This window comes from Salarias fasciatus, chromosome 9 (assembly GCF_902148845.1).
Source record: "Salarias fasciatus chromosome 9, fSalaFa1.1, whole genome shotgun sequence".
NCBI classification, from domain to species: Eukaryota; Metazoa; Chordata; class Actinopteri; order Blenniiformes; family Blenniidae; genus Salarias; species Salarias fasciatus.
The window spans coordinates 9682577-9700579 of NC_043753.1; the positions used below are offsets into that span (position 1 = coordinate 9682577).

The following is an 18003-nucleotide window of genomic DNA, read 5'->3' on the forward strand; positions in this document are numbered from 1 at the left end:
CCCGACCTGACGAATTAGACAATTCACCATGGAAATTTGATGCAGGTCAAACAGAACGCGGCGTACCGACTCCGAGCCCACTTCCTCCCCGACTACTGTGCGGGCAGAGTATCAGTCATGGCCAGAGAGGGCCGGCCGGCCCCCTAATGAATCTCCACATCTGTCACAGGTTTAATTCAGACAGCCATGCCGAATGTACAGTGTTATGTTTGGGAATAGAATTCCAATGTCTGTGAGCTTTCAGTGGCCAATAAAAAGCCAGAGTCAGGGGCATATGAAACACCAGCGGCTGACAGTCACATTAATAACCTGGAATGAATTATTCAAAAACGCTCAGGCTCTAATCCATCAAATAATATATTAAGCCGCTCCCTCTCCACTCAATGGGGACTGAGGCGGGAGACGGACACAGAAAAGCAACGCGAGAAAATAATCAAATAAAACAAAACAAAAACATGAAAATAGAATTTCTGCGGCGACGGAAAGCTCGAGTAAAACATCTTAATTTTTTCAGAAAATGAGCGAGAGAAGAAGAAAAAACACACACACACACACACACACACACACAAGAGAAAAGAAAAAAGTAGAAGAAGGGAGGGAGGGTAGGTGGTGTGAGAGACCAACTCCACTCCTGCTACCATTCGCAGCAGTTAACAAAGGCAGCGGTACTCACTGATGAATACACCGTGCGCATTGTGTATGAATCTGATATTCAGCAAGTGAGAGATAATCCTTTCTCTCCGTTCTTTTAATAGGAAGAGCTTAGAGAGGGAGGCCTCACAAAGGTTCACCATCTGTATCCCCCATGGCTGCTGGCAGCGTATAATCCACAGATCAACTGTACAAGGAAATTAGGGCCATAAAAACAGAGTGGAGGCCTCTTTTCTTCTCCTCTCCATTCTTTTCAAACGGTTCGGTAGGAAGGAAGCGACGTGGCTTATCGGTGGAGAGGACCTGAGAGGGAAACGGGAGGGCAACAGGCGGCTGCCGAGTTTTTCTATGAATAAGCGGAGGGAGAAATGTGGTTTTCTAAAGACAGGCGGGAAGAGGGGAAAAAAGTGGGCGAGGAGGGGGCGAGAGAGGAAGGAGGACGTGGCGGAGAATAGGAGGTGCGCAGGCCAAAAGAGCCCAAATGAGAATGGCCCACTCCGGCAGAAGTTAATGACAGGGGATCAGAAAAGCAAGATTTCCATTCAACACTTTGAATTATTCAAGGTTGCGGGGCACCCATTTGCATTGCAGATGCCTTCGCTTTCCCTCTCCCTCTCTCTCTCTCCCTCCATCCTCCCTCTCTTTCTGGAGCGGGAGAGAATGGCCCTGCCTCGGGGTTAGGAGATAGACACATTCTCCAGCTCGGCGCAGGGAAAAGCTCTCGCCCATGCAAAGCAGGAGATTATCTGCCATTTTCAACACAGAGCAGGTTCAACGGTCAGTGTGGCAGAGAAACAAATAAAACAAAGGTCAGAAAACATGCACGGTGAGCCGGGAGAAGCTATCTGCCAGGGCCTTGGAAATATTACAAGGATGTCATATTCCATCATAGCCGCTCAAAAAGAGAAAGAGTGGGGGGTGGGGGGGGGTGGGTGGGTGGGTGGAAGAGGGTCCATTTGAATTCGATGCATGTTGCGCGCTGGAGGCAGGAGAAGTGGAGAGAACGATGGCGACTTCAGACAACACGTCCGTTGTTGCCTGATGCTTTTGGGAAACGGTTCTGGCATCTTTTTCCACACAAAAGCGGCGTGCGCGGAGGATTAAGTGACAGCACGTGCCAGCGAGAGAGAGTCGGAGGGCTGGAGGGTGAAGATGAGGAGGAGGAGGAGGAGGAGGAGGAGGAAGATGACAGTGACAGCGTGACTCATCATCTGCATGGCACATCTTTCACCTAATAGCACCCAAACTCGAGATCACACAGAGGGGGGAGACGGAGGAGCGAGAGGAGGAGACAGATAGACTGCTCCACAACAAGGTCTTAAAGGAGGCGTTTGAGCTAAAAAAGAAGGAGAAGAATAAAAAAAAACACACACACACCCTGAAATGAAGATGACAAAAGACTGGGTGAAAGAAGAGAGGGAAACATCAGACGGCGTTCTACCACACCAGTGACTCTGTGTGTCTCAGATCGGTGTGTATGTGCACGTATATGTATTAATTCCTGTGTGTGTGTGTGTGTGTACTACATATATTCACGTGCATGTGTGTGTGTGTGTGTGTGTATGAGGAAAAAATGTTTTTTTTTTGAGAGTTAGTGATCTGAACCCCATCACGATGGCGTGCTCTTTGACAGCAAGTTTCCTCACAGGTTCCTCTGTTTATCCATCACTTTTATTAAGTCGAATTTTCACACAGGATAAAAGCGAGTGAGTGTGTGTGTGTGTGTGTGTGTGTGTGTGTGTGTGTGTGTGTGTGTGTGTGTGTGTGTGTGTGTGTGTGTTCCAGGGTCGTGGCCCCGGATGTGCGCGGCAATGAGGCGGCGACAGCCACGGGACAGAATAGATTACGACTTTGTCTCTGCCGATAATGAACCCGCTACAAGTATGAGGGGCCCCGGAGCCAACGAGGTGGGGGGTGGTGGTGGTGGTGGTGGTGGGGGGCGGAGGGAAGTTGCCAGTCAGCACTTTCGTGCTTCTTCTTTGGCTGCGTTATTTTTCTAGATTGGGGGGGGGGTTTAAAGCCACCCACTTTCTGTATCTATCATCAGAGGAGTGTGGAGATGGGCCCAACTGGTTCAATCAAGATGGCGATAAGATGAAGAAAGCTGCCGACTCGGCAGCTCTCCGGGAGCAAGGCTCGGCTTAGCGCTGCCTGCAGGGCCGGATGACGAGGGGGAGGGGGGAGGGGGGGAGGGGGTGGGCCCCCGGCAGACGCTCCTGTGCGCGGGGACCTCGCCACCGCACAGAGTCTATCAGGAGGCTGAGTGGGAAGGGAAAAAAGCAGGTGTCCAGCCAAGAGGTCAAATCACATCTCTGGGGATCAATAAAGCTGCGTAATGTTTCCAGGACTTAACGGAGAAGACTTATACACACACACACACACACACACACACACACACAGACACACACAGACACACACAGACACACACAGACACACACAGACACACACACACACACACACACACACACACACACACACACACTGCATCACAGCAGGAACACACTCGAAGCATGTGAAGGACTTTACACATAAAAGTACCTTCTCTTCACGAACATTCAACTCTTTCAAACCGGTCGAAAATAAAGAAAGATTTATCACATTGTAAATAAAACCATTTATCTTATTTGAACAGGCATAAAAACTTGGCGAGTAACGTTAAGGTTGAAGTCATGACGTGTTGCAAACAGCTGAAAGTGACAAAACTAACATTTCAGCTAAAAATGCTGAAAAGATTGCTGTTTTTTTTAGATTCTTCAGTGTTGAAACGCTTTCCTTAGTGCCTGTTTCAACGTGAAAATAAATATGGGTGTATGTATACATGTTTTAATATGGATTTGAGATTATAGGTGAGTGTGTGTGCACATATTTGTGTCACACACACACAGATACATAAGCATGCATTCATAGGTGAATTAGAAAATATTTGTGGATGTCTGAGTGTGAGTCCTTTTACATGCATGAATATATTTGTGTGTATCACCATGTCTGCATACTATATATCTATTTTTACTCTATTTCCTCGTGTACATTTAGTTTTTTGGTCCCTTCACTCACATCATTGCGTCTAATCAATGTGTCTTCTCGTCGGTCATCTTGCTACTTGTTTTGATCTCTACGGTGTTCGTGCTATCCGCCCCCCCCCTTCCTCCGTCTTGTGACAGTGAACCACGAAACCTTGAGCAATTTCTTTTGTTTGGATGTGCAAAACTAATAAATAAATTAAAATAAATAAATCCGTGAGCTGATACAAAGTCCAGCAAAGCAGTCAAAATACATTATTAAACCCCCTATTAATTTTTGTGTTCTGTTTTTCCAAGAGCGGAGAGAGAGAGGGAGAAAGAGAGATGGTATTTGTTTTCAGAATATGTAAATCCCCCTTTTTTAGAGAATAGATTTACATATTTAGTTCAATCCAAATGTATTCCCCCCTTTTTCTTTCCTGCTCTCCTGCATAACCATCATCTCCGCCTCCATCTCGGTCCCCGGGGAGCCTCACCGATAAGAGCCTCAAAGCAGTTGGCCATGGCGTGTCGCAAGTCCGACTCCCGGCACAGATCGGGCCCGTGAGCGTAGAGCATGAAGCGATCCAGCTCCAGCTTCTGTTAAGAGAAACAAAAAAGACAAACACATTCATATCAGCACACGGCCGCTGACACCTCAGTAATAGCCACTTGAAAAAGTAATAGGATTTTTTTCTTCTTCTTCTCTTTTTTGGGAGGGTATTACACTTTTTTTTTTATCCTCTCTGTGGAAAAAACTGAATTAACCCTTCATGGAGCACTCGCTGGATTATGTGTAAATCTGAAATTTAACCTAGTTGAAGACTGTGCTGACTTCAAAACTGAATCAGAAGCAAAGGCAAACACTGTGACGTCTGCTATTAAGACAAATCACACAGTTCCCTTTCCTTTCTTGTGCCAGTGTCATTTCAGAAGAGCCAAATATGATCATTTGAATGATAAAAGCGTGAAAAGAAAGATAAAAGGAGCCCAAAAAAACCAAGTCAGAGGGAGATGAAAAGGACTGCATGTCCTTGCTGGAAAAGGTTTCCCATCATGGCATCGACAGATGTGCTCATGTGTCGTCCAGCTGTGGCATGGTGCACTACGCCAGAACAGGAAGGGGCTGTACACACACACACACACACACGAACACACACACACCAGATAATCCAAAGATAAAATATGGGATCGCAGTGTTGTGACCTTCATTCTCTCTGAAAAGTGGCTTTTACAATCGCGTACGTCAAAGCCGCAAACGAGTGGCGTCGCATCATCTGCTAATATTTTCGCTTCAGAGTGAAACCGAGCTGAGAAAAGCGACTCGCTGGGCCTCATAAAGCCACAGTCCTCCCCCGATCTACGGGCCAGCGGGCTGAATGTGGTGATTTTCTTGTCATCCGTGTGGGAGACGCCCCTGAAACGCGCCGCAGGTGCAGGTGTGGTGTCGTCTGGCTCACACACACACACACACACACACACATACACATACACACACACACACCTGAGCAGGAGGCGGAAACGGGACTCTAAAAAAAGCTCCAAAGAAGAGAGAGAGAGAGAGAGAGAGAGAGAGAGACAAACCAGCAAAGCTGCAGCCAAAAAAGCACCAGCTTCAGAAGAACGACTTTCATCTTTTGTAGATTTTATGAAACAAGTTTATTATTTGTGTCTCTGCATTTGAAGACGCTTTGAGAAAAGAACAAGACGGGGAAACAAAGAATAGGAGGAAGACGAAATCCAAGAGGAGGCAGAAAAAAGGGATGAAGACGTAGAAAATGGTGATAAGGAGGCAAGAAAAAGGAGGAATATATAAGATATAAGAAGGGAAGAAATCACAGGAGGGAGAGGATGAGGAGGTAGAAAAAGAAGAAAGGATGAAGAGGAAAAAACGGAAGGAACAAGATGAAGATGAAAAACAGAAAACAAAAAGACGACAAAGAAGAAGAAGAAAAATGAGAAGAAAGACGAGGTTAAAGCTTTTTTTTTTTCTTTTAATTTTTGGGTCCCTCCTGAGTATTAATACGTGTAAAATATTTTTTTTTTTTCAAAAGTGTCACTCTCTCAATTGTTTGAGTTCCTCCACAGTGTGACCCATGAGGTTCGAGCCATGTTGTTCTCTTGGTTTCAGTTTCATCTATAAAAGTCTCTTTTATTCATATGTTCTCTCTCTTTTTTTTTTTTTTACTTTGTGATTTTTCTTTTTTTAATTGAATCCCTCCTCAATCACCCTTACGTCATCGTGTGACTTATGTAACTTGGCCATTGTCGCGGCGTAATTACCCGCTGGGATTCTTTAAGTGCTCCATTCGCCCATCTTTTGGCCGTTTTTCTTTCAGATGCCGAGCTTCCTGTGTGTTTTTATGTGCTTTTAACTGCGCAAATGTTTGAACTCGGGTTAAATCTTTGAACTGTGGGTGAGCGTGGAACAATGGCTGATGAGGGCCCGTGGAACCGCCCGGTGCGGGCTTGTAAAGATTTTTGAATAAACTTGGAAGATGAAGGGAATAGATGAAAACACATGCGCTTTGAAATGAGACAGTGGAGCTGGAAAAGCTAACTACCTTTCAACAATCCGGTTATCTTCGATATACATTTTCTCCAGCTTAAGGTTGCAGGGAGCTTGAAAAGATGCCAATTTAAAGGCTAGCTAGTGAATAGCGATCGTGTCGGGGGGGGGGGACGTACTTTTCAAAACGTTGCCCTGTAAATGGAGAAAGTGTTGCTGGAGAATTCCATCCATGAACAAATGCCATGATATGGAGGGTGGTATTGACGCTCATAATGCTATGGCTAATTGGTGTGTAAGAACAACAGGAGCGAGAGAGAGGAGATTAAAAAAAAATTTAAAAAAAAGACTGACAATCTGCATGGATTGCATTTAATGTAAATAAGTTGTTGTGATGCACGCTTCACTCAAACTTTCTGCAACTATTTCTCAGAGCCGAGCCAAAAGTAGCTGGAGTTGACTTCACTGGCGGCGCACTACAGACGAATACCCCACGAATAACAGTGAGGGTGCTATTTAATTATGGCTGATAACTGTTGGTGGTATCCCTCCCTCCGTGATTGCACACACAAATTAAATCACAATTCATAAATACTCCAAACTCAGAGGGAACCCGTTCTGACTTTTAAGCCTCGCGAGTGAAGTGGCGGATTGTGCCGTCGCTCGCTGAAGATATTTTTTGAAAGATAATTGCGAGTGTTCTTGAGCAGACGGCTTTAGAGGAGCCTGGTAAACAACTTGGCAAACGTGGAACGCTGTATCACACTCACTTTACCGCGAGCGGCAAATTGAAACAAGCCAAACTGCCACACAGCACTAATGCAGATTCGGGCGGCTGCATCTTTGTATTCAGCGGGGAGCAACATGAAAGATTGAAGTTTTTAATTGCTTTCTCCACATCACGGGACGATTATTGTTGTGTTCTTTACAATCGTGCCAATGAGTGTGGCTCGGCTCTCCAACGCTGCCAGCCGGAGAGGGGGGAGAGGGAGGCGAGAGAGAGGGGGGAGGTGGGGGGGGGGGGGGGCAGGCCCTGCGATAACAGGAACTGGAGAGTGTTTGAGGAAGACCTCTGGGGGGCCCCACTGGGACCCCAGCCCCACTTGTGTACTCCTCCAAAACAACAACCTTTTAACTCCAATTACAAACCTGAGGGGGCAAAGGAAAGGGTACGGATGGCAGCGAGACAGAATTACTCTGCTCCCCGGTGCCTGCTTACAAAGCAGCACAGTCATACCGGCAAGACAGGAAACAATGAGAGCCTCTCCAACACGTCTGCCCGCCACTTCGCAGACCCAACACCACCTTCACCTGAGCAGGAAAGGCTCGCTAATGAGCCGGAGGGTTGGGAGGGGGGGGGGTTACCTTGGCCAGCATGGCGAGGTGCTGGTTCTGCACGATGGCGGTCCTGTAGGTGGCCAGGCCGCCCTCCTCCAGACTGGGGAACAGGTAGTACAGGTGGACGCTGTGGACGGACAGAAAGAGGAAGGAATAGAAGACAAGTTACAGGATAGTTTATTAAACTTCCCTTGGAGTTCAACTAAAAAAGGTTTAAAAAGGGGAGGATCAAAAATTAAAACACTATATTGAGAAAAAGCAATCGGATTAATCGTTGATCTGATCAAATTTGGGCTGTGGGAGAACTTTCTTTGAGATCAAACCAATCGGAGCGGAGGAGGAGGGGTAGCCCTGTTTATGATCAGATTTTGAGGAGATGGTAAACTGGGTTGCTTCCATATGCTGGAGCTCTGTGCTAATGTCTGCTACGCCATGTCGCCACGTGATATTTCAAGCAAGAATGCTTTTTCTCAAAAGTTGACAATGACAAAACATGACATCTATTTGGCCAAAAGTGAAGTATTCTCATAAACCAACAAAACAAACAACGTACAGTATGTGTCAGAAAAATGGAAGTAGATCCACTGAAATGTCAAAATACATGCTTTACAAACAGCCTCGTTTTGACTCTTTTCGTCCAGCTAATTAATTTTTCAGGGAGTTCCAGTCCTTCCAGATCCACTCTGGAACCGCTGAGATGACCGCGGACGCTTCAGTGGTTCCACAGCTGGGTTCCAGTGGAGCGGGTTCCATTTTCATTACGGTCCGTCGCCGGCCAAACCGCGGCGTGTCATTTGATTTCATTTGGGTTAAAACAGGCCATTTAATTCAGTCGTTTCTAATCAATGCAAAAGAGAGGAAAGCAGGTGGCGTTCTGTTTTCCAAAATTCACCAGAGGGTCCGTTTGTCAGGCCATTGTGATCTTAGTGTGGAAACAAAACACTTGGAATTAATAAAAAACCACTTAGTGTAATGGAAAATAATTAGACTGCTGACACTCGGGTTAGCTAGCAGAACTGTCAGTCACACGCAAACTGCCTGACGGGGCTGTGAGGCATTTTCAATGCGCAGAGAACAAAGTGTGAATCGGATCAGCTGGCGAACATGCGTTTTTATACTGCAGCTCAGCGCGCGATGCATCAAAAGGTCATTAAGGAGCCATAAAAACTGCAACTGCGGCGCTCAAGATCCGACCTCTCTGTGTCTTTAAACGCACCTCCATCCTCCAGTACTGCTTCAGCCTCCTCTGCCATTCATCTTTCATAATTATTACTAATTTAAAGACTTACCTGAGCTCGAATAACCCTGATGAAATATTTACTTTTTGCAGGAGGAGGATCACAACTCTTGCACATGCTCTAAGTTTTTTACATCATCTGCTGACCCTTGTGAAAGAGAAGAAGAAGAAGAAAAAAAAAAAAACTGTTCAACACTAATACACCCCCCTCCCCGTTCCCGTGTTTCAGGGTTATTCAAATGTGCAAAATATTCCGTTGGCTGGACAGGAGAGGCGCCGATCGCCTCGGAAGGGCAGCGCGGCGCTGGAGGTGCACGAGGCAACTTGGCCGGATCTGCTGTAGCCATTTAACTGGACAAGAGGCTGATAAATAATTCAGAGGGCCAGAGAGCGCAGGCCAAGCATGTCTCATCAGACACTAACAATCAAAGCAGGAAGAGAGGGAGGAAAAGAGGGGAAAGTGGCAAAAACATGCCCAGAGATGTCGGGAGAAACGGAGGCTAACCGCCGTCCGCTGCGCCGCTGCTCTTTGCTGCATTAAGGAGCCGAAGCGGTGTCCTGTGTATCCCGGCGTCGGCTCCTATTAAGCTTTAATCCCCTTTCCTGAGCGTCCGCTGCGGTGGAAGTGCTAGCATCGAAGGGGACAAATTAAATTTCGTCGGCAGAAGTTGTGTCGCGGTACGAATAGAAGTCAGATGGAAATCTACTCCTTCGCTTTCCTGCATGTAAAGTCAAGTGTAAAGGTAAGTACATCTCGGGGATAAAGTGCCGGTTGTGTCCCATTTTCTGGGCCACTGAACATGAAACTAACCCTGTTAGCAGGGTTGACATTTTCCAACCAAAACTCCTTTCTGGGGCTGGGCCGTTGACGTGTTTGTTCAAATTAATCAATTACAGGAAGTGAACCTCAAATAACTGCTTTTAAGGTCTTGTTTACACGACAATCTTCCCAGCATCGTCCTCCTCCTAACTCACTCAACTAACCCTGACTCTAGCTATAACTAACCAAAACTCTTGCTATATGAATGCTATATATTTTCTTTTTAATATAGATACATAACTCTATATTAACTATAATTATGTTCAGGCTCAACAGATTTCCTTAGATTTTTTGACCTAGATATGTCAAAAATTGGGGCAGAGGTAGTCACTGGTCTAGTTTTAGGACAGGGAGCTGAGCTCAGTTGGTAAAGCGGGTCTATTCATGATGCCAAGGTTGGTGATTTGATCCCTCATCTTCCCTGTCCACGTGTTGAAGTGTCCTCAGGAAATACACAGAACCAAACATGACGAGCCCGTTGCCATCAGTGTGTGGGTGAAGTAACAACGTAAAGAGCTTTGGGGGCTGCTGAAGTAATGAAAATGCATTCTATAAGTGAAGTACATTTACCAATTACCATTAATTTCCAATCTCTCCACTGGCAAATGATGCTGGTGGGGAAAGTCGAAGCCATCATTTGTCCTCACAATAACAACCACCGCTGTGGATCCTTGACCGAGTCCCGCTAATCCACCGGATGCTCCCCGGGGGTCGCACAGCGGCTACCCGCGGCCCAATCAGCACGGGTAAAAAGCAGGGGACAAATCCTACTGCGGTACATGTGACAGATCAGAGAATTCCTCCTAAAAGAAAAGGTACAATGTGAGAAAGTGTTTCTGCCTCATCTCCGCGACTACTTGAACTTTCAATACCTGGCAGATAGTCAATAACGCCGTTCCCCCTGGTGGCACATTGGATTAACTCATGACCTTGAATGTGGGGGAACTGGGTTGAATCCCGGACGCATCCGGTGTAAAAATCAGAAAAGACTACAGTTAAAATTGTCATGACTCGCTGTGATAGAGAGCAACCAAGTAAACAATCTGTTTCTGATGGCAGGGACAGTAACTCGAGCCCATTTTCTCTTTTCTTTTCCCTCATTTCTGGCAGCTTCTTCGTTTTCTCGCTGAATGATCAAGGAGTTAAGGCTAAAATCTAAAGAGACAGAATTAGAATGTAGGTATGAAGAAACAACAACAGGTGCATGGGAAAAAGTAAAGGTCTGTCACACCTCAACAGAGGTGAAAATGAGGTGAGAATAATTTGCAGCGGCACAGGGAGCGACAGGTGGAACTCTTATTTAAACCTTTGGCATTTAGGCTCTGCTGTTCTCATCGCAACCCGAGTGTGTGTTGCCATCACGCCGAGATCTAAAGAGCTCTCTGAGGCATTCACAAGAAAGGTTGCAGGTGCCTTTGAGCCTGGCGAGGAATTTAAGGAGATCCCCGAGTGATTTGACATGAATTATTCCACTGTGAGGGAAATTATCTGAAAACGGCGGCGGTTTCGAGCAGCCGCTGATTTGCTCGGGAGTGAAAGTCTCTGCACATTCGGCTCGGATCAGGATTCACGGGAGGACCGCAGCCCATTCCTACTGACGCCGGGAGGAAATCTATCGCAACCTGGACACGTCAGTCGACGGCACGTCTTTGGACTGACGAAAGAAGCCAGAGTAAAACCTGTACATCCACGGGACGAGGGTGCAAATTCCACACAGGGAGGACGTGTTGACGAGCAAGAACGTGAAACACCCCTACTACGAGTCCAGTCTACGAGTCTACTAATGAGTCCAGAAAAAAACAATATAAAGGAGGACAACAAAAAAACACGAGGAAGAGGCGAGTGAAGCAGGAGATGGAGATGAATGAATCACAAGAAGAAACCAGAGATGAAGGACAAATGAGGAAGAGTATAAAGAAGAAGACAAAGATGATGGAGATAATAGAGGGCAAAAAGATATGGCAGACCAAGAAGAAGATGGTAAAGAAGTAAGGAAAGCCAGGGCACACCAAGAAAATAATGAAAAAGACGATGAAGAGGAAAATGATAAAAAAAAGATGAAGAAGTAGACAAAGAAGAACATTACAAAGAAAGACACGAAGACGATGATGAGGAACATTGAGAAGGAAAAGGAGAAAATGAAGATAACAGATTAGATTAAAAAGAATGAACTTCATCTTGAAACAAAGAGCATCGCATTAAAACAAAAACTAAAAAATCTTTGATGGCAGTAAAATCAGAACGCAGCTCCAACTGTCATTTTTCTCCTCCACATATTTTTGCCGTATCAATTTACACCGAGAAAGAGGAAGCGGCGTCTCAGCGAGCAGGTAGGTGGGCAGCCACCTTGCTCGAGTGTGTGTGCGAGTGAGGGAGAGGGTAATAATAGCTCCGTATAATTAGCGCTGTGCTTAGGTAAGTGCTGGGCAGCGGCGTCCGCACTCACCTGGGAGTCAATAACACAGTCAGCATTCCAGACGGCGATTCCAGACAGCTAATTGCAAGTTGTCATGGAGAATTTCAGGCTGTTAAAATATGGCGGCGGTGGGGTTTTTTTGGGCGGTGGGGTCGAGAGCAAGAGAGGGAGGAGGGAACGGGAGGTCCCATCTCCTAGTTTCAATTACCAGGAAATCACCGTCTTGAACGAAGGGGAGAGTATGCAGAGGAGAGAGTGGTCGTGACAGACGGGGAGAGACAATGAGAGGAGAGAGGGGAGAGGTGGAGGAGGGAGACGGGAGGAGAAAGAGGCCGACGGTGTTGTAGTCGGCTTCAATTAGCGCTCGCGTCTATCAAGAGGGGCGCGCGGCGCTTGGTTCTCACCTGGTGAGGAACTCGACGACGGCATCGCCCAGGAACTCCAGTCTCTCGTTGTGATTGATCCTGCGGGTGGAGGAGGAGGAGGAGGGAGGAGGGAGGAGGGCGAGATAAGCACACTGTGTATAAGCCACGCGTGTATATTTGCACCAAGTTGCTCACCTGAGAGCAACCGGCATTCAATAAAAGGCAGTCGGTCTTCAAAAAAAAAAAATCAGCTCATTCCTTTTTCCCCCCTGAGATATCACTTCTTCTCTCACAGTTAAAGTTAATTTTCTTGTCAGCAGGCCTGCTGGGTGTATTAATCACGGGAATCGGCCCTTTGATTGCCCCTGTGGTCAGTGATAGCAGGGGCAGATATGCGGCCGCGGGCTGCCTACCTGGAGGGGGACGGGTCGTCTTGGCCCAGGCGAGACATGATGTTAATCAATGTGTTGATTCCTGGAAGAGAAATGAAAAGATCCCCAGAGCGGGCAGGTTAGGAGGCTCGGTCCAGGAACACGGCTCCACAAAGGTGACGAGCTTCCTTTGAATAGGGCTCAAAAATTGAGAATTTTCCTTCTGACAAGAAGATCAGTGAAAAAAAGTGAAAACCAAATTTACCCAAATATATCCATTTTACAAGCCAATACATTAAATCTTTACGAACAGGTTAAACATGTAAGAAAATACAAGAATTTTAATGAAAAAGAGCGATCTCAACAACTTCTCAAGTGACTTTGAGGAGATGTAACGAAGGATATTGAAGCCCATGAGTTAAAAACAAAAGCGACCGACCTTTCTTCCTCATGTACATGTGGTGGACCTTCCTGTCTCCGTACTTGGGCTGGCGGATGCCACAGTTGGACAGCGAGTTCCGTGCGTGATCGGGATTCATACCGAAGTTGAGGTGATGGCTGGGGTGGGTCATGGCCAGCTGGAAACCGGGGAATAAACACAGTAAAAACTCTGCAAAAAGCGGCAAGTTTGGACTTTTAAAGCTTTCTCTCTTTTTTTTTTTTTATTGTCTCGAGAAACCCAGGTGTCTCTGCAGAGTTAGGAGGAAAGTCAGTTGACGGACGTGAAGGAACCAGAGTGTAAATTCACTCCTGTCCCTGGTGCGGCGTTCTCTGCCCCCCTGGGGGGGATGATTTCTGAAAGTACCTGGCAGAGTTTGCAGCAGCGACTCAAAGACAAGTTCTGCTGCTCCTACAAATGTTGTACAACAATCCCTCACAACACTTCCAAAAACTATATTAAAGAAAAAACAGGCTAGTTTTAAAGGTCAATGTCTTATTTAAAAAAAAAAAACAAAAACACACACACACACATTTTCAAGACAAATTTGCCTTGAACCACTACTCTGATGCACTTCTACTGATCCACAGGCAGAAAAATGGACCAAGCCAGCCATCCATCATCTATACCGCTTTATCCAGTCCAGGGTCGCGGGGCGCTGGAGTCAATGCCGGCTCACTATGTCCAAGGACCCGATTCATTGTGATGCATTGTGATGTGCCGCAAAGCATTGATTTCCACCTATGACTCCTGCAGAGTACATTAAGCTTCAAGCAAACTTGTGCAAAAAAAGAAGTGGGAGTTTTTGCCTCTGCTTCACAGACGGCAACGCAGGAGCCACAGTTGAGGCTGTTTATCAGTTCTGTAAACAGCAAACGTGGTATTAGCATTTCTAAGAAAGCAGGAATCGAGCTCACCTTTCAGTTAATGAATGAATTAGAAAGATTAGGATGGAGTAATTTGAGCAAATTACATGTTACTCCCTCCCCATTTATGCAAACTTGTTTATTTATACACGTAAAAAAAGAAAAATGCCATCACAACATCGAGGCGTCTTGTGTTCGTGACATTTTTTTTTTCCTTCCACCTCTTGACATCTGCTTTGCGACATCCATTCAAACGCTGAAATAAAAGCCACTAAATTCCACCGGGGGTCTGAACAAACAAAATCTCACAGCTCTCAAGATTTAGTCAAAAAGAAAAGTAACAAAGATGCTTTTAGCTGCTCGTGAAAATCGACTAGCCATAACATTAGAACTACTGCTGGATAAAGTAAACATCAGTTCTCTCTCTCTCTAAGATGACACACCTGTTAGCGGCCCGGATACGAGGCAGCGAGTGAACGGTTTTGTTGTCAAAGTCGATGCGGAGAAATGGATAAAGTGGGAGAACCAGAGGGGGTTTGACAACAAGTGGGTCAGGGCATGTCAAAATGCACACATTTCACAGGGCGTTCCCGGACGGCGGTGGTCAGTATCGATCAAAAGTGAAGCCAAATAAAATTGAGGCCCCTTAAAAAAAAAAAACCAAAAAAAAGGGAGTACCACTCAGGTTTGAGCAATACAAAAAGTTGTTGTTCCCTTAAACTTTCAAACCTGAGAGAAAAACTAGAAAAATTGGAGAAGAAAAAAAAAAAAAAATCAGCCCTAAAGGAAACGCATTAGTCGACACTCAGCTCTGTTTGAAAAAGAGGACAAAAACTGCTGTGCCTAGAAAGACTGTCGCGGCAGAACATCTCCAGCTCGCTGAGGGAGGAAAAAGGGAAAAGATAGGGCTCAGTAGGATATGTCAAGCCTTTATCAATCTTACATTAGGAGAATGTTAATCTCAGCTCAAAAAAAAAAAAAAAAAAAAAAAAAAAAAAAATAGAAAGAAATACTCCAACTACTCTCCCCCCAGGGCTTGCTTTTCAAAATGCTTGTCTCCTTTCCGCCAACTTCAAATCAATTTCAGGCTCCAATGAGATATATATGTAAAACGTTAACAGAGAGGTTTCAATATTTATAGTTGCTCAAGAGGCCGTCAGCTTTGTAGCCTTGAACACAGAAGTGACAAATTCAACACCGATCGTGTCTTTTTTTTTCCCCTTTTTTTCGTCTCCCTGTGGTTAAGAGTAACAGCGATTTGAGCGGCGGAAAAAGAAAAAACGAGAGTTATTTGACGTGACACAAGCAGAAATCTTGCGATTCTCAGCGCCGCGCTGACAGTTTGATAAAAAAATATAAATAAAAACAACGACGGCAAACAAGCGCGCCTCGGTGCAGTCTCCACCCTCCCCCATCGCGAGGTGTCAGATACAAGTCGGCGGCTGCCGACTGCGCGGCCCAAAACTGCGGAGTTGGGAACGCCGAAGGAAGTGTATCACGCCAAAACACATCGGCTCCACTGTAAACACCGCGGGTCTCTCGCAGCTAACGTCCTGCAGCGGTATCGGCTTTCCGCAGCCGAATCTGTGGAGAGGATTGACATCTGCAACTGTTCCTGTCAACATAATGGCTGCGTAACATATCGGAGTGATTTGGATTTAGTGATCACTGCCTCGGCTGCCGCTCCACCGCCTTTGGCGAAATAAAAATAAACATCATCGTTCAGCGGAGAGCGGCAGACCTGACTGGAATCGGGCTGCTTTTTTGCTCACGCAACCACATGCAGGGAGACTGATGGGCCAACTATCTGCTCGGCTAACAGACCTCAACAATGTAGTTTTGCATTATTTATTACAGTGCAAAGGTAAACCAGCGGCGGTAGATAAGAAAAACAAACTCGGGCTGTCTTCATCTGGACAATATCAAAACAGCTTTCAACAAGCTATAACATTATGACAACTGGCTTAAATTGAATAGCTTTCCATTACTTATCCAATGAGATAGAGACTCCACGAGACCTCTGAAGGGAAGCGTGCTGTTGAATATAGAGTGTTTGTCAGGTAAGTGACACACACACACACACACGCCCAGTGATCCACATGACGTAAAACAAAACCTCTTCCGTCAGATCAAACCAGTTTCTTACGACGATCAATGCTCCACTTTGGGTGTATGCTTCACTGATGCCACTTTGGGGAGTAGAAAAGTGTCGGGATGGGTGTCCTGAACACTCCGCGGCTTCATGCATAACAAACGTACATCCACGTCCGAGCTACAGAAGCTCGTCTGCGGGACTGGACCAAATGGTGCCCATTATCCAGCTACCTGCCTCTCCTGCTCACTTTTGATCTGAACAGGCTGGAAACACCCCACAAGGGCTGCAGTTTGGACCCATTTGAAGATGTTCTGGTTTCTACCTCACTCAATGTTCACACTCGGTCATTTTCTTGCTTTCTAACATGTCAACATTGAGAAAAAAGAAAAGAACAAAAGAAAAATCCACTCAAGCTTAATATCGCCCACCCACTAAACACACACACACACACAGTTTGGAAAATATACACCTGCAGAAATTTGATTTCTTGCACAGATTTCATACAAAAACGTAGAATTGTTGTTGTGGACTGTGAGGAAGAGCAACACCATTATCCATCTCCGGACACAGTCAACAAACTCAGGAAGTGTGACAGTACGACATGTTTTGGTTCGATGCATCTGATTGGAAATAACGGAGAGATTTTCTGAGGCTGCACTCTGAGAAAGCTTCAACAACATTTACTTTGACACTTTTTGCAATATGTAACATTAAAATATATATTTTTGAACATTAAATAAAGAAATGAGAAAAACAAACAGGCAGGCAGCATTCAGGACGGCCCTCGAACACGTGGGTGGGCTGCCTCTGCCCTGAACAGGAAAACAATCAAATTACACTACTTCAGGGAGGCACAGCCGCATTCATGCGGGCGCACAAACAAAAGCGTGCGATATCAGAGCCGAGGACTTGTACCGCTAAATTATTGAGATCCTCTGTGATGCCTCTCATTCTGTCAGCATGGGTCAAAAGTGAGGAATCAGGATGCAGCAACAGGGGGGTGGATGATGGGTGGGGTGGGGTGAGGGAGTGTGCTGAGCGAGGGAGAGCGCGCAGCGACCGTGAACACATGTCTCTGTAACAGCCCCCGCCCCGCCTAACTTTTAAATGTTAAATGTTTAACAGGGAGACTCTCAGAAGAGGAGCTTCAAAGGGCTGTAGCCGGGCGGGGGAAGGGGGGGGGGGGGGGGGGGGGGGAGGTGCTGACGCAGAGTGCAGAGGGGCTCTCAGGCTGGGTTGTTGTCAGTTGCCTCATGCCAGGATCACATTGTCATTCCCTACAGCAGCAGCAGCAGCAGCGGCGGCGGCGGCGGGCACACTGCGCCCTCCATAGCGTGCAGCAGAAGCGCGGTGATTACACATTTACAACATACGGTATGTTCTCCCCGATGTTCTCACCCTTTTCATTAAACATTACAGAGAATGAGCTGGAAACAAGCATCGATTCTTGCGCAGACCCGCTCCAAGCCCGCGGTTCCCCAGATGATCAGCTGTTTCTTCTCGCAAGAAAAAAAAAAAAGGAGGGGGGGGATAAATTCTCATTACTTTAATGGGTCGGACGCCTCATTACCCTGCGCAGCCACAACTATCAGCTGTCTCTGAGCCACCATGGCCTACAAAGTCCGGCCCCTCTCGGCAGAAACACTCACCCGAGACTTTACCAGGACAGCGTGACGTTAGCACTGAAGGTACTAGAAGGAGAATTTATGTAAAGCCACGAGCGTTTCGACTGTTTACTGTTGGCTGTGAAGAACTGGAGTCATCATTTCAATGCCAAACATCATTATTGAAGAAGAAAAAAAAAAAAGTCAGCTTTACGTGTTTATGCAGTTGTTCTTTGATGAAAGAACAAAGGTAAGACAGCTTGACTAAGGCCCCATTAACACCAAAAATGGTT

General features: G+C 46.1%; 1 protein-coding gene across 1 annotated transcript in view; it reads right to left on the minus strand.

Annotated features, from left to right (window-relative positions):
- Window positions 1-18003, minus strand: part of drosha (drosha ribonuclease III) — a 106379-nt gene that overhangs the window by 51784 nt on the left and 36592 nt on the right. Inside the window, exons 18-22 of the mRNA XM_030099589.1 lie at window positions 13146-13284; window positions 12749-12809; window positions 12375-12434; window positions 7525-7624; window positions 4148-4250 (exon numbers count right to left, since the gene is read on the minus strand). Coding sequence (XP_029955449.1) covers window positions 4148-4250; window positions 7525-7624; window positions 12375-12434; window positions 12749-12809; window positions 13146-13284 — 463 coding nt within the window. The remainder of the gene's footprint in view (window positions 1-4147; window positions 4251-7524; window positions 7625-12374; window positions 12435-12748; window positions 12810-13145; window positions 13285-18003) is intronic.